Source organism: Amblyomma americanum, chromosome 1 (genome assembly GCF_052857255.1).
Source record: "Amblyomma americanum isolate KBUSLIRL-KWMA chromosome 1, ASM5285725v1, whole genome shotgun sequence".
Classification (NCBI taxonomy): Eukaryota; Metazoa; Arthropoda; class Arachnida; order Ixodida; family Ixodidae; genus Amblyomma; species Amblyomma americanum.
The window spans coordinates 188683046-188696745 of NC_135497.1; the positions used below are offsets into that span (position 1 = coordinate 188683046).

The 13700-nt window shown below is 45.5% G+C and overlaps 1 protein-coding gene across 5 annotated transcripts in view; it reads left to right on the forward strand.

The window, feature by feature from the left end:
• LOC144114389 (rac GTPase-activating protein 1-like) overlaps window positions 1-13700 on the forward strand; it is a 75314-nt gene that overhangs the window by 41377 nt on the left and 20237 nt on the right. For all 5 annotated transcript variants that reach the window (XM_077648092.1, XM_077648093.1, XM_077648095.1 and 2 more), the window contains 2 exons: window positions 5571-5667; window positions 13221-13293. In XM_077648092.1, the coding sequence (XP_077504218.1) occupies window positions 5571-5667; window positions 13221-13293 (170 nt within the window). The remainder of the gene's footprint in view (window positions 1-5570; window positions 5668-13220; window positions 13294-13700) is intronic.

Consider the following 13700-nt stretch of genomic DNA (forward strand, 5'->3'; position numbering starts at 1 on the left):
CTCTGGCAAAAAAAAAATTCCGTTTCAGGCAAGCGCTACCTATATTGGACAAACTTTGTGATTACCATATAATGCTGCATAAAGGTCTAACCTCAACTCGTAGCTCGTGCTGGCCAAAAAAAAGTCTGCTCCAAATACACAAGTCGACGCATGCCCCACCCACCCCCTTCCCCCCTCACATTGTCCCGCCGCCGCACTTCGTTTTGTAGTTTACCGCTGGATGGAATCGTGGCGTGCACGCAACTCAAAGCAACAAACGCTTAAAGATGCAATCACAAGGGCAGCAGTCTGAAGCCAATAGGGATCAGGAACAGAAAAATTAGGGGGCACTTAAGGTTGGCCTCTAAAGGTATGACGTGACAGCAGTTCCTCTTGCCCACGCTGACAGTTTCCTCTTTCATAATCATTATGTGAACTACTACACGATATACTACCTCGATGGAAAGAAATGCGAACAACCCGGCGCCAACACGCTCTGCTGTTTCAATTTCTTTTCACCGCACTTTTACTTCGGTGGTAGCAAAAAGACCCTAGACTCGTCCACGATACAATCTAGGATGACTCTAACGTCTTTTTCGTACCACCCATGTGAAAGCGCGATGAAAATAAATTCCAATAGAGGGGGCGTGTTGGCGCCGAGTTCGTGTTTCTTTCCATCGAGGTAGTACATATAAAGCCCCACTTTAACCAAACTATACGAACGTGCCTGCGTGGCCTAGCAGTAGCGTGTCTGATTTGCAACTCAAGGGTCAGGGGATACAGCTATGGCTCTACTCCATAGCAGTGTGAGAGGTGACACTAAAATAGAATAGTAACGTGAGTCGTATGTTTCGTGTTCATGAGGTGATGAGGAAGACAGCGGCCGGCGGCCCTCGCTCTTGGTGCGTTGCTTGCGGCTGCTCTGATCGCTGATCCAATGTGTCGCTGGTGTGGCTGGCACCATCTGTGGGACCCTCTTGTCACAGCCACTTTTTGACCAATCTGGATTTTTCAGTAACAGGAACGACTACGCTTACTGAAACGCCAGGTCTTCTGCAGAGCTGTATCCTCGCACTATGGTGGGAAAATGGCACTCCATCCTGCCTTCCACATTAATGTGCTACTTGACGGTCTAGCGGCAAACCGAATTTAAACAGTCCTGTAGTTTCAGATATCGGCGCGACGCATGCCCCAGCGATTATCGGAAGTTCGCTGTCATGCTACCGATCGCTTGCCCGAGGAAGCGACTTCCAGCACGACCGAACCAGGAGCCACTTGTTCAGAATCACCTTAGGTTGACCCCAATAACGGATGGTTGTTTATCTGAAGAAAGATTGACTTATAAGCAACGGTACCAAAGTAATCAGAGATGCCGGTAACTTAACGGCGCAGGCCGGTGTTGGGTGCAGTCAATCAGTCATGGGCACGGAGTAAGAATGGTCTCGTCGCAGAACAAGCGCAGGTGTGTGTTGCGGCGGTCCGCAAGTCATTCTACAGGTCTTTTCCTGTACTGGGATACTGGGGCTGGGGCGCTTCGCCTACCAAGCATTAGCATCGCTCTGCAGCGGCGCGGCGCGGCGCAGTTTTGAGGAGCCATTGCTTCATCGGTTTGCGGGAAAATCAGGGTCAGACATTTCTACATAGCACCCAAGATCTTCGAATTAACTCGGCTGGTGCAGGCTACTGCTTCCAATTATCTGGTCAAACTTGCATTACAAATTATGGGACCGCATGAATTCTTCAAATTATCGAGGTTTACTTCTGCGTAATGTCAGATGTCACGTCAGTGAGGTATCCGCGCTCCTCTTAGGTCATGGAATGGCAGGCGTGACAACGTTTGGAGTGGTTCAGAGTGCCCTGACAGCAAAAATATTTTACGGCCTCATAGTTTGTTTTTGTTATTTGAGTTTCGCTTTAGACCATGGCAATGATGACCCGGCTGTGCTACGGCTAGCAAGCCGAGTAGAGTTTTGCGCAGCTTTGGACGCTGATTGGTGTAGTGACACCTTTACGTTTTCTCGCCAGAAAGTTGTCATGCTGTTCCAGCGCCGACACGTTTCTCTCGGTTCTGCCCATGTGATTCTTCCGTTCTTTTATTCGGGCGAAACTGCGCTAACTGTATGCTCGTCATGCGCCATTCGCACTTAGTGCAGTGGCACCTCTTTACATGTGACGACGCTGTTTGTAAGGAAGCTCCACTGCTACCACGTCACACCAAGGTATCCGGACGTGGCACCCTGGACAGTGCGGCCGCGTGAGGCGGGCAGAGGCGCAAGATTAGCAAGTCTACAAAAATAGCATTGTCGTGTATAATAACATGGCCCTGCTTAAACGATTTCCTGCATTCGGCGATAAAGCCGCAGCATTTCTATCGGCAGCATTAGCAGACTTGAAACGCTCTCTCTCCACCAAGGGGTAATCGAGACGTGGGTGGTGGTGGGCGGGCAGTCATAGTTGTGGGCAGTCAGCCAGAAAACTGGTGGGGAGAACTCTGAATGTGGGAAAAAGATAGGCAAATGTTCTGTGCATGATGAGTGATGGCATGCTCGGTTCTTTTCTTTTTTTTTCACACACATGGCACTTTGAAATCGCAAATGAGTTGATAAAATGAACTGCACAGCTTTTTTTTTTTTGTACCACTTTGAAGGTGTTAGTGAACTAAAATATTGAGGATACCAATATTTTGATGTACATGATCTTATATATAGCTTTCATTGATTACGAGAAAGCATTCGACTCAGTGGAAACCTCAGCAGTCATACAGGCATTGCATAATCAGGGGGTAGAAGAGCCTTATGTCAAAATACTGGAAGATATATATAGCAACTGCACAGCTACTATAGTCCTCCATAAAGTCGGCAATCAAATTCCAATAAGGAAGGGCGTCAGGCAAGGAGACACGATCTCGCCAATACTGTTCACCGCATGTTTACAGGAGGTATTTCGAGGCCTGAATTGGGAACAGTTGGGAATAAGAATAAATGGAGAATACCTAAATTATCTGCTATTTGCTGATGACATTGCCTTGCTGAGTCACTCAGGAGGTGAACTGCAAATCATGATCAATGAGTTAGACAGGCAGAGCAGATCGATGGGTCTAAAAATTAACATGCAGAAAACCAAGGTAATGTTCAACAGCCTAGCAAGGGAACAACAGTTCACAATCGGCAGCGAGAGCCTAGAAATTGTGACGGAATACGTCTACTTAGGGCAGGTAGTGACAGCTGATCCGGATCATGAGAGGGAGATAACTAGAAGGATAAGAATGGGGTGGAGCGCATATGGCAAATTCTCGCAGAGCATGAGTGGCAGTTTACCAATTTCCCTCAAAAGGAATGTGTACAACAGCATAATCTTACCAGTACTCACCTACGGAGCAGAAACGTGGAGGCTAACGAAAAGAGTTCAGCTTAAGTTAAGGACAACGCAGCGAGCGATGGAAAGAAAAATGATAGGTGTAACGTTAAGAGATCGGAAGCGGGCAGAGTGGGTGAGGGAACAAACACAGGTTAATGACATCCTAGTCGAAATCAAGAGAACGAAATGGGCTTAGGCAGGGCATGTAATGCGAAGGCAAGATAACCGCTGGTCCTTAAGGGTAACGGAGTGGATTCCAAGAGAAAGTAAGCGGAGCAGGGGGCGGCAGAAGGTTAGGTGGGCGGATGAGATTAAGAAGTTTGCAGGCAAAGGGTGGATGCAGCTGGCAAAGGATAGGGCTAATTGGAGAGACATGGGAGAGGCCTTCGCCCTGCAGTGGGTGTAGTAAGGCTGATGATGATGATGATGATCTTACACAACCTGCTGTTTCTGGTGCTTCTATTAAGTTACCTTAAGCTGAAAAGACAAAGTCCCATCAAGTTTGTTGCAAAGTGAACCTACTGAACAGTGAGAGAATTGCTTAATCTAAGAGGTGGCAAGGGTCTTGAAATCTTAATTTGTCATCATATCTTGCTGAAACTTAGTATGCAAGTGTATCATGGAGTGCGGATTTAAAATATGCATTTAGATTTCAACCATCTTGCCTGGAAGTAAATATATGGCAAAGTAACATCATAATTAGGTCATTTCTTACGGGCATTTGTGGTAATGTCTCAGTTAAATCTAGCTTTTTAAAAACTTGTAGACATTTCCAAAGGTCTAGTGCACATCCTAAATCTTTCCTTATTCCCTTAAAAATGATAAATGAGCAATTATGTCAAGTATGGGCTCATTAATACCATATTGTTTTTTGTTTCTGTTTATTTATGATCAACAAAAATTACTTTATAGGCATTTTCTTGGCTTTAGGATGTGTGATGGACCTTTGGAAATAAATATCTGCATATTTTTAAAAAAGCTTTTTTTTTTTTTGACAGAGCTTACCATAGAGACCCTAATGAAATGACCTAGTCAGGATATGTTAATTTGCCATATCTTTCTTTGCAGGTGAAATATTTAAAATCTAAATGCATATTTGAAATCTACATTTTGTGATATACCTGCATGCAAAGTTTCTGCAAGGTATGTTGACAAATAGTATTTAAGACCCTAGAGAAGTATGCAAACTTGTATTATCAGTCTGAAGTGAGCAAATGCCCCTCATTTTTGCCTTTCCTTCCTCACCTTCACCATTAAATCTTTCGCCCTTCCTCGTCCTTATCCTCACTTTGTAAAATTGCCTGGCCCTCCATTGCCCTCATCCTCACTTCGCAAAATTGCCTGGCCCTCCTTCACCTTCACTTCGTCAGCCCTCCCTTAGCCTTACAATAAGCAGTTTTGCACCAGTTATTTTTCCTTATTGCCAATATGTGCCAATGTTACTGTAGGCACAAACTATTGTTCATTGCATCAGTTGTTGGCTGTGTTGAGCTGCGGAGGTTTTAAACTTAGCACTCAGAAGTAATCAGTAGCCAAGTATGGCCTCAAGAAATAATGGAGGAGCTACACTAATGCTGTAGCCGATCACTGGCAAGAGCTGGATCAGTCACGTATTGGCTGGTCCTGGTAGTGGCTAAAATGAACTATGCCGAAGAAACGGGGCCTTGAAAAGGGCAGAAAAATTGCTGTCATGATGCCCTAAGTAGCTAGCCAGAGGCGAGTGCGAGGACAATCTCGGCCAACAAATTCTCCTGGCTGCCGGTAAAATACACTGCCATAATTAATCGGGCTAGCATGCCCACTATTGCACACACTATAGGCTTAGAGTAGGTGGAGTGACAAACTACTCCACTCCACCTGCGGAAGAACATTCGCACTGCTGATCTACGATAGGGGTCTTATCTTCTTAGTCACTGAAAATCACTTTCTCTGTTATATTGGTGCTTACACTGGTGAGCATTGGCACACCTACCAGTTTGGCCAATGTAGACCATGCTGCAGCTTAATTAAGGGAATAGAGTAAACAACTGCCATAGTGGATGGCACAAACAATGGTCTATGGTTTGTGTTACATGCTCTGCCTTTTCTGTTAGGCAGGTTGACCAGACTGCAAAGCCTGAAAAGCTTGTTAGGGGTACAGAACATCATATCCATGTTGGTTCATTGCCAGATTATGAATGTTTTTTTGTACAGTGCATATTTTTGCTTTATTTTGTTTGTTTCCATATTTTCAGGTCATGCTAGCTCTTTTCGCCGTGCCAGAGGACTACTGGGAGGATTTCCTGGACGTGGAGAGTGATGACGAGATAAGGACTCCAAAGCCACTGCCTGGTAAACCTTATGTGGTCTTTCGTAACTGCACTGAGCTTTTTCTGTGTTATATTTGCTAGGTTTATAAAAACCAGTCACTCAGGGAAGGCATACTTAATACTGTATGTACTCTTGTAAGGGCTTCCCACGTGTAAGGGCCAGGAAATGTGCGAAAAAGGAAAAGTCAGCCAAAATAATTGTTTCATGTGTACATGCTCTTGCATGTGGGGTACGTTCTGCTGGGAGCTAGCAGACTATAACTGCCTGCGGCACTCTGCACAGACGTGGTGTCTCACGTGCTGGACTCCACCTGGAACTGCAGACACATGGTGCCTCAGCACCTCAAGCTCGTCTTATGTGCTTGGTGTTTGCACCACAAAGGGCAAAATGTTATGCTGCACAAAAGCGACAATTCCGTATTTACTCGATTCTAAGCAGACGCCAGAAAGTTGAAGGAAAATAAAAAAAAAGTTCCTCGAATGTAAGCCGACCGAAAAACTATTGAGAATGACATATGTTAGAATGGGCAAGAAAAAGAAAGAAAAATAGAAGTGCCCGGCAGGAACAGCATGCAGACAAAATCTATTTCCACGAACCTGCTCCCGCTCACTCATCCTCATCATTGCTGACCTTATTACTATGGTGGCTAGAGGGGGGAGTCTGCGCATCGGCTGGGCCGCGCCTTGCACGGGGACATCCCACCTTTTCGTGACGCCGATGGGCGGCACGTGTTCCCTCGGTGATATGCCTGCAGCCGGCCGCTGTCTGGGTGTTCAAGCTTCGAGCGCTTGTAGATGCATTCTGCCTGCCAAATTGTGGCAGATTCTTGTCGCAGCAGAACAATACAACAAGGATGAAGTTGCAGGTCGCGAAAATACAATGGTGGACCCGTGCACCATCAGTCTGTAATGAAACACACGGACAGCACAATGAAGCACAATATTTTCTCGTTCTACTTTCAGCTCTAGTATAGAGCCATTGCGGCTTATGTTTGTGTGTAATGCAGCCGGCAGTGTATATATTCTTCATCTGATTGCGATCAAAGGAATTTCACTGTGCAGTAGAAAAATACGGCATGTATGTGCTGGCATTTCATATCGGCCCGCTATTATACATGCATCCAGAGGATATCATACCCAGAAAACATAAAACACGAATTTAGAACATTTTCTATAAGGGACTCTTATACCCCTGTCACATGGGCGCTTGTAAGGCCTTAGGAATTAAGGTCCTTTGCCCCAAAAGCGCGTGAAGCGCATCCACACGGAAAAGCGTCGAGACCTTTGCGAAAAAGGTCCGCAGCCGCAAAGGCGGCCGTCAGCGGCCTTAAAGTTGCTTAAAGGAGCAACCCAGACGGCAGCGCCAGCTAGCGAGCTCAAAGAATAAAAAATTGATGCAATTTTTAGTTTTGAAAACTTAAAAAAATATCTAATTTATCTTATTTAATGGTTAATTTTGCGTTACAGTGCACTTAACCGTAGAGGAGGCTATGACTTAAGACATCTACACTGCTAAGAAGGGACTTGAACGCTTTTCAGCAGCCGCACCGACACGCACGTGCTTGCGCTTCTCGCTTTGCTGTTTTTTCTTCGTTTGCTCTTCGTGACAATTACACACTTCGTTCTAACGTCTTGCGGTTCGTCGCTTATGATTAAGGCAGCATGCTAACCAGGCACAAGTTAATTTCTTTAAAATACGCACAAGAACATAAGCAACAAAGCACGCTTCTCACACACAACGAGGAGCCGAACGGAGAAGTGCGCCTACCGTGGTCAGACCGGTACGATGAAAAAAAAAGAAACTTTTGTTTCAAAATATCCGTTTCTCACCGTCAGAGCGCTCGTTCGTTTGAAAAAGTAGCTGTCACGATCTTATCCTCTTAACTGAAGTGCTATTGTCTGCTTTAATTTCATAACGTTACTAGTGCCGCTTCACACACAGCGGTGACTTATGGCATTCACGGAGGCCGTGCTCCTGCTCCTTTTCGGTTTTCCTCTTTTAGTCCATTAAGACAACTTTACGGCAAAGGCTGTGAAGAAGTCCCGTGTGACAGGGGTATTAGTTTCCTGGGTTTGTTTGTTCAGAAATTAGTATATGGAGTAAAACTTGGGAATAAATTGTTTGCCAATCCAGACTTTTTTTCCCGGAATTTTTTCTGCTGAAGAAATGAAGGAAAGCTAATTTGAGAGATACGTTTTATGGTGCTAGATATCATATATTCAGTAAAATCTTCTACAAATAATAGGCTATTTACCCCAAGGATACTTTCATCCAGGGCAAACTTTACGGGTCATTCTTGCGTCAAGGCTGCAGAAGTTATTTGCTCAATGCATTTCAACTTTATCTAAAGGGAAGGGGGTTCAGCACAGAAATTTTTTTTCTGTGGTAAATGTAGCTCTTCCTTCCTTCCTTCCTAAGTCCAACCTGCTTTCATCACATCAGTGAAAGTTTGTAGAATGCGGGTGTACGAATAAATATTTGTTTGGGCACAGCCAGCCAATAGCCTAAAATGTCTGAAGGTATGAAGGGAGATGGATATTGTTTCATCCACTGGTAACAATACCAAGCGAGTCTATCGCGATGTAGTGTTAGGGTAATTTTGCTGCCGATACTGTTGTACAGTCCATTCAGGCACAATCGATTAATGCGCGCACCTGCCCGCCCTCACACGTACTCAAAACCTACTCAGTTTGAAAGCTGACCTGCCCTCTACTCTTTGCTGCCTTACTCCATTGAACAGGACTGCATTATTCACCATTTTATAATTTTCGAATTCGATCACTGCACATGCCGTGTTAAGTTTCTTTATAAGCATCAATAAAATACGCAAAATGCTAGCACCCACACAGTTCATTTGTGACCATCTTTTGCCTATACTTCTGCTCATAATTTTACTTGGAAAAATGAATTCCAGTTTCTTCCAGGCGAAAACCACTGTTACTCCCACCAAGCTCTCTGTAAATATTTAATGCTGAGAAATATACTTTTGCTCGGCTGCTGGCCTGAAAGACGCGGGTTCAATCCCGGCCACGGCGGTCGAATTTCGATGGAGGCGAAATTCTAGAGGCCCGTGTACTGTACGATGTCAGTGCACGTTAAAGAACCCCAGGTGGTCGAAATTTCCGGAGCCCTTCACTACGGCGTCTCTCGTAGCCTGAGTCGCTTTGGGACGTTAAACCCGCATAAACCAGAAATATACTTTTGTTTTACCGCTTTGTTTTGGTACAGGATGCATTGCTCTCGTCAAATGCATGAATGTGCTGAAATGAGCAGTGGCAAAGACAGTAATTTCTTTTTTCATTTAAATCTCGGAGCACAGGCTTCAATGATTCAGCGCCGGTTCGTTAAACCAGTCGCGCAACTGACATTCGATCAGTGGCACAAACTGGTTGAACAAGAACTAAGAACTACATAAAGACCTGCTTATAGCAGCTTGGATGTTAAAGGCCGCACAATTATCATTGAAAGGACTGCCCAGCGTGTGGGAGCTTTTGCCGTTCGCTATGCTAGTTTCGCTGAGTTGTTTCAAACATGTAGACCTGTGCGCTGAGCTAACAGTAAACAATGAAAAAGCGGACTTGGTTGCAGGATAGGTCCTCTACACATACCAAATTCACAGACTTGAGAATTCCTCTAGGATGCATATGTTAGGCGCTGCAAGGAGCTGCGAAGCAATATAGAACCGAGAAATTCCAGCAGTGCAAAGGCAAGCCAGCGCACGGAGGCATCTCACTGTCAACAGCAGTGCCGCCGCATCGTCCTGAATTGGTGTTGCTTCCCTGGCGCTCTGGTGCTCGCACGTCACCCCTCTAGCCACCATAGCCGCATGAAGAGGAAAGGAGGTCAAAATGGCAGCCAGTGCTCGTGTGCACTTTTATCAACTTAGGCTGCAGATAGTAAAAGCTACAGTGCAGTCTTCTGTTGGCATTTCGTGGGGGCGCCACTTGTGTGCTACTTTTTTTTTTCATTGTCATCATGCTTTATTAATACGACAAATTGTCGAATCTAAGCTGATCTAAGAGTTTTCATATCTTGTGTTTTTAAAAAGAAAATATCAGCCTAGAGTCGAATAAATAACAGTAGGGTGCGCCTACACTAGCAGTGCGTTTCCTTGCAGCGACATGCTGCCCGCCAGGCTCAGGTGCAGACTGAATACACGCCGCAGTAGCGCTCCGTTCACCTAGTGTCACTAGCCCTAGCCTGCTTCGCATTGAAGTCGCAGCTAAAGAGCAGCATAAAATGGGATGCGTAATTGGGGCTCCGCTGTAGTCGGAGAAATTTTTCATGGAAAAATGCCAGTTTTGTGTAAGGACCGCACCCTGTCAAAATTACGGGGAAAAAAAAGTGTCCTTTACATGAGCATATACGGTAAATGGTGAAATCTATGATTCAATAGTGCTTTTTATGGAAGAATTGGAAAAGCTGTACAGTAAATTCTCATTAATTCGGCCTTCAAGGGACCAGAAAAAATGTTTGAATTGTCCGAAAGTTCGAATTATCATATGGCCCTAAAAAAAACTGCCTGGGCGATGGTTGTCTACATTTGAGATGATGAAACCGCTAAAAATCGTCATTCTCACCTGGTTTTCAAGTGCTTTGCTTTATGCATGCACACAGTCAGAAATGTCGCAGAATTGCTCCAAAATCGTAAAGGCCTCTGCGGCCCTTTTCGCAGTGCGACGCAGCAGTGGTGCCTTTTCACAAACGGCCCCGTCGCATTTTGCAGATGCTTCACCATCCACGGACTGTGAACAGTGCATTGCAGTGTAGTGGAAGAGCAGAAGAAGCTAGTAGATGCAAGCGGGGGAAATGTGCGTAGGCATTAGAATGGCATGACTCCATCCCAAAATAAAAATAAGAAACGAGTGACTCACCAAGCAGCATCCAGAATGGCGCGACTGGCTAATGTGCGCGCCCAAAGGTGGCCATAGGATGGCATGAAATTAAGTAAAACTGAAACTATGCGGCTTCCGGTCGTTGTCACACCTGCTGTAGAACGCATGCCTGAGGTGCACGGGCACTACTGTTTCATTCAATTCACATTCGGGGTGGTCTATTTGGATAATCACTGGCTGCGCGGGTCGGGCCCCCCCTCCCGTTTGCACTGTGAGTAGCGAGCGGCAGCACACATCATGCACATCGCAGACTCCACGATCGTATGTCACGTTGTGTGCACTGCGAGTAGTTGAGCTCTGGCCGCGCAGCCGTAAATAAATCTCATCAGCTGTAAACAGATCTGTGTGAATGCATTTCCCATGCTTCTGCATGCGGATTTTGTTCTTTGGATGATGCAATTACTTCCATGACTCGATGAGATTTGTATCATCGAGATCCTACTGTAAATCCCGAAAAGGGTGCTTTTCATAAGACTCCCTTACAATGAGGGCCACAAGATGCATTTCAGGAGGTGCACCATTTTTCTTATAACACTCTTGAAAGTCCCCTATCAAATTAAATTTATTTGTTAATTAATGCACACGCTGAAAGCGTTTGAATTTGAAAGTCATGGGAGGATTTTAAAGATGAGGAAAGAAGCTCTGAGAACTTCCCATAAAGGCACCTTTACCGACAGCAGAGTGAAAGGCCAGCATTTGGGTCCTTGTGTTTTAGGAATGGTCATCAGTGTGACTCCATATCACTAACCCGCCCCCCCCCCCCCCCCCCCCCCCCCCCCCCCCCCCCTCAAGAAAAATGTTGAAAGTGCACTAGGTTCATTTTTGCATTTTCACCATAACTTCTGCACCAACTTCCCGAATTTCACAAGGTTCGGTGGAATGTTGTTTTATGGTTTGCAGTTTTCTGCACCGTGCTGCCAAGCACTAGGTGAACTTCGTTCCTAAAGGTACATACCTATTACATATATCCTCGTCAGATTCTAGCGAAAATTCTGCAAGTCAGCATTAATTCAAATACCTATACATATTTCAAGCCTCAGTGGTCCCGTTCATGTACTGAAGTTTTCAGCCGTAGATCCCACACTTCTTCCCCCATGAGTTTTCTCTATGCTCTCTGCTACAGGCCTCTTGGCCTACGTAAACATGCAACGTTTTATGCTGCATATCTAGTTAACTGCATCTAGTTAAGTGCATGCACGACAGGATGTGTATTTAAATCAAAATTGCAAGAAATATTGTGGAAAAGCACGAGAGATTTGGAAGCTGTTTGGCTGCTGGGCTCACAAGGCACACATTGTCTTGTGCTCTGCCAAATTCGCCGAGTGCGCCGCCCCCAGAGGAGCTCTCGTCTAGATATAAACACGCAATGATCTTATTGGCGCGCAGCATCTTGTCACTGCTAAGGTGTGTGCTACGGACAGTGCGAAACTGAGGAACACTGTAAGAAAAGTAACGTTTAGAAAAAAATGAATTCTCAACGAAAAAAGTGGGGGGCGGGTTGAGTACGGAGTAAATTTGTATTCTAATTTTTTTAAAAGTAAAAAGCAGGTACCATTGCACCCAGCATAGTTCAGATTTTTTTATTTGGTCGAACCATGCTGACTGCAACCATGCAGTATTCGTTACTTCTAAATGAAAGAAAACTGCCCAGCATGTCAATGGCTTTTGCATGCCTACTTTACTGAACTCCAGAACAAAATAAAGTTGACTGAAACAGTGCTTGCACAGCTGGTGTTGTGTGCCATGTCTGCACGTTTGGGGAGGTACAGGCACACACACACTATCATGACATTCGGAGACAAGTGGTGGCCTGTCAGGCAGTACATGAAAGCAGCTTGATATGTACTATTTCAATGCACTGTTTTTTTTTTAGGTGTACATCTGCAGTAATGCATTGTTCATCGTGTTGGTAACGTTTAAAGGAAGGGGCTGTCCTATTATACTAGGTGCCTATGCCCAAAATTATGGTAGTTCAGCTTCATCTTTTGTCGTGGGTAACAGATTAGCCTGCTCTGTAGCACTCCCACCTGCATGTCATTCTTCAAGCCGCCGCTGCAGCTCAGTGGTTATGGCGCTCGGCTGCTGACCCAAAAGACGCGGGTTCGATCCTGGCCGCGGTGGTCGCATTTTGATGGAGGTGAAATTCTGGAGGCCCGTGTACTGTGCGATGTCAGTGCATGTTAAAGAACCCCAGGTGGTCGAAATTTCCGGAGCCCTCCACTACTGCGTCCCTGATAGCCTGAGTCACTGTGGGACATTAAACCCCGTGAAACGAATGTCCTTCTGGAATGAACCTCTGCTGCCTGTTTCCTCTTCCCCTTTCCCACACCTCACTTGCTGCAAATGTACTCGTACATCAGACAAGCACAATCTAATTCCTTACCGTATGACCGACCTCTACAGTCGCCACATGCTCACCAGCACTGGCCATCCTTGTTGTAAGGTATGTGATGCCTGTCGTGACAAACGTATATAGATCCACTCCACCCACCATCCAGTTCACCGCACTATTCCTCCCGCCCAGATTCCGGGCCCCCCTCCCTATGTACCCTTTCCTGGGAAATTGGGCAGCTCCTCCTGTTGCACTGCACCAAGCTGCAGCCTCAGCCCACTCTCCTGAAACAGGGACCCGAACCTGAGACGCGTAATAAAGTTTTCGTTGTCTCTCCTTTTGTTTAGTGCCATCAAGCAAGCTACTCGGTCCTATCTATGACTGCGGAAGCAATACAGAGTTGTACACTCCACCATATAAGTAAGTACTATGTCTTGCTTCTGCTATGTTCGAAGCGTTTCTCTTGGTTTCATAGGTCTTACCAACACTGCAACAGCTACATTGTATTAATAAAAATGTTTCAGTGGTAATAAGCTTATTGGTTGCATCCATACTTATATTGGCTTTGTGTCAGAATAAACTAGATAATGTGTGCTGCCGTGGTGGCTCAGTGGTTATGGTGCTCGGCTGCTGACCTGAAAGACGCAGGTTCGATACCAGCCGCGCCAGTATCGTTTTGATGGGTGCGGAATGCTAGTGGCCAGTGTGCTGTGCGATGTCAGTGCACATTAAAGAACCACAGGTGGTCGAAATTTCCGGAGTCCTTCACCACAGCCTTCCTCATAGCCTGAGTCACTTTGGGACGTTAAACCCCCTAAACCAAACCA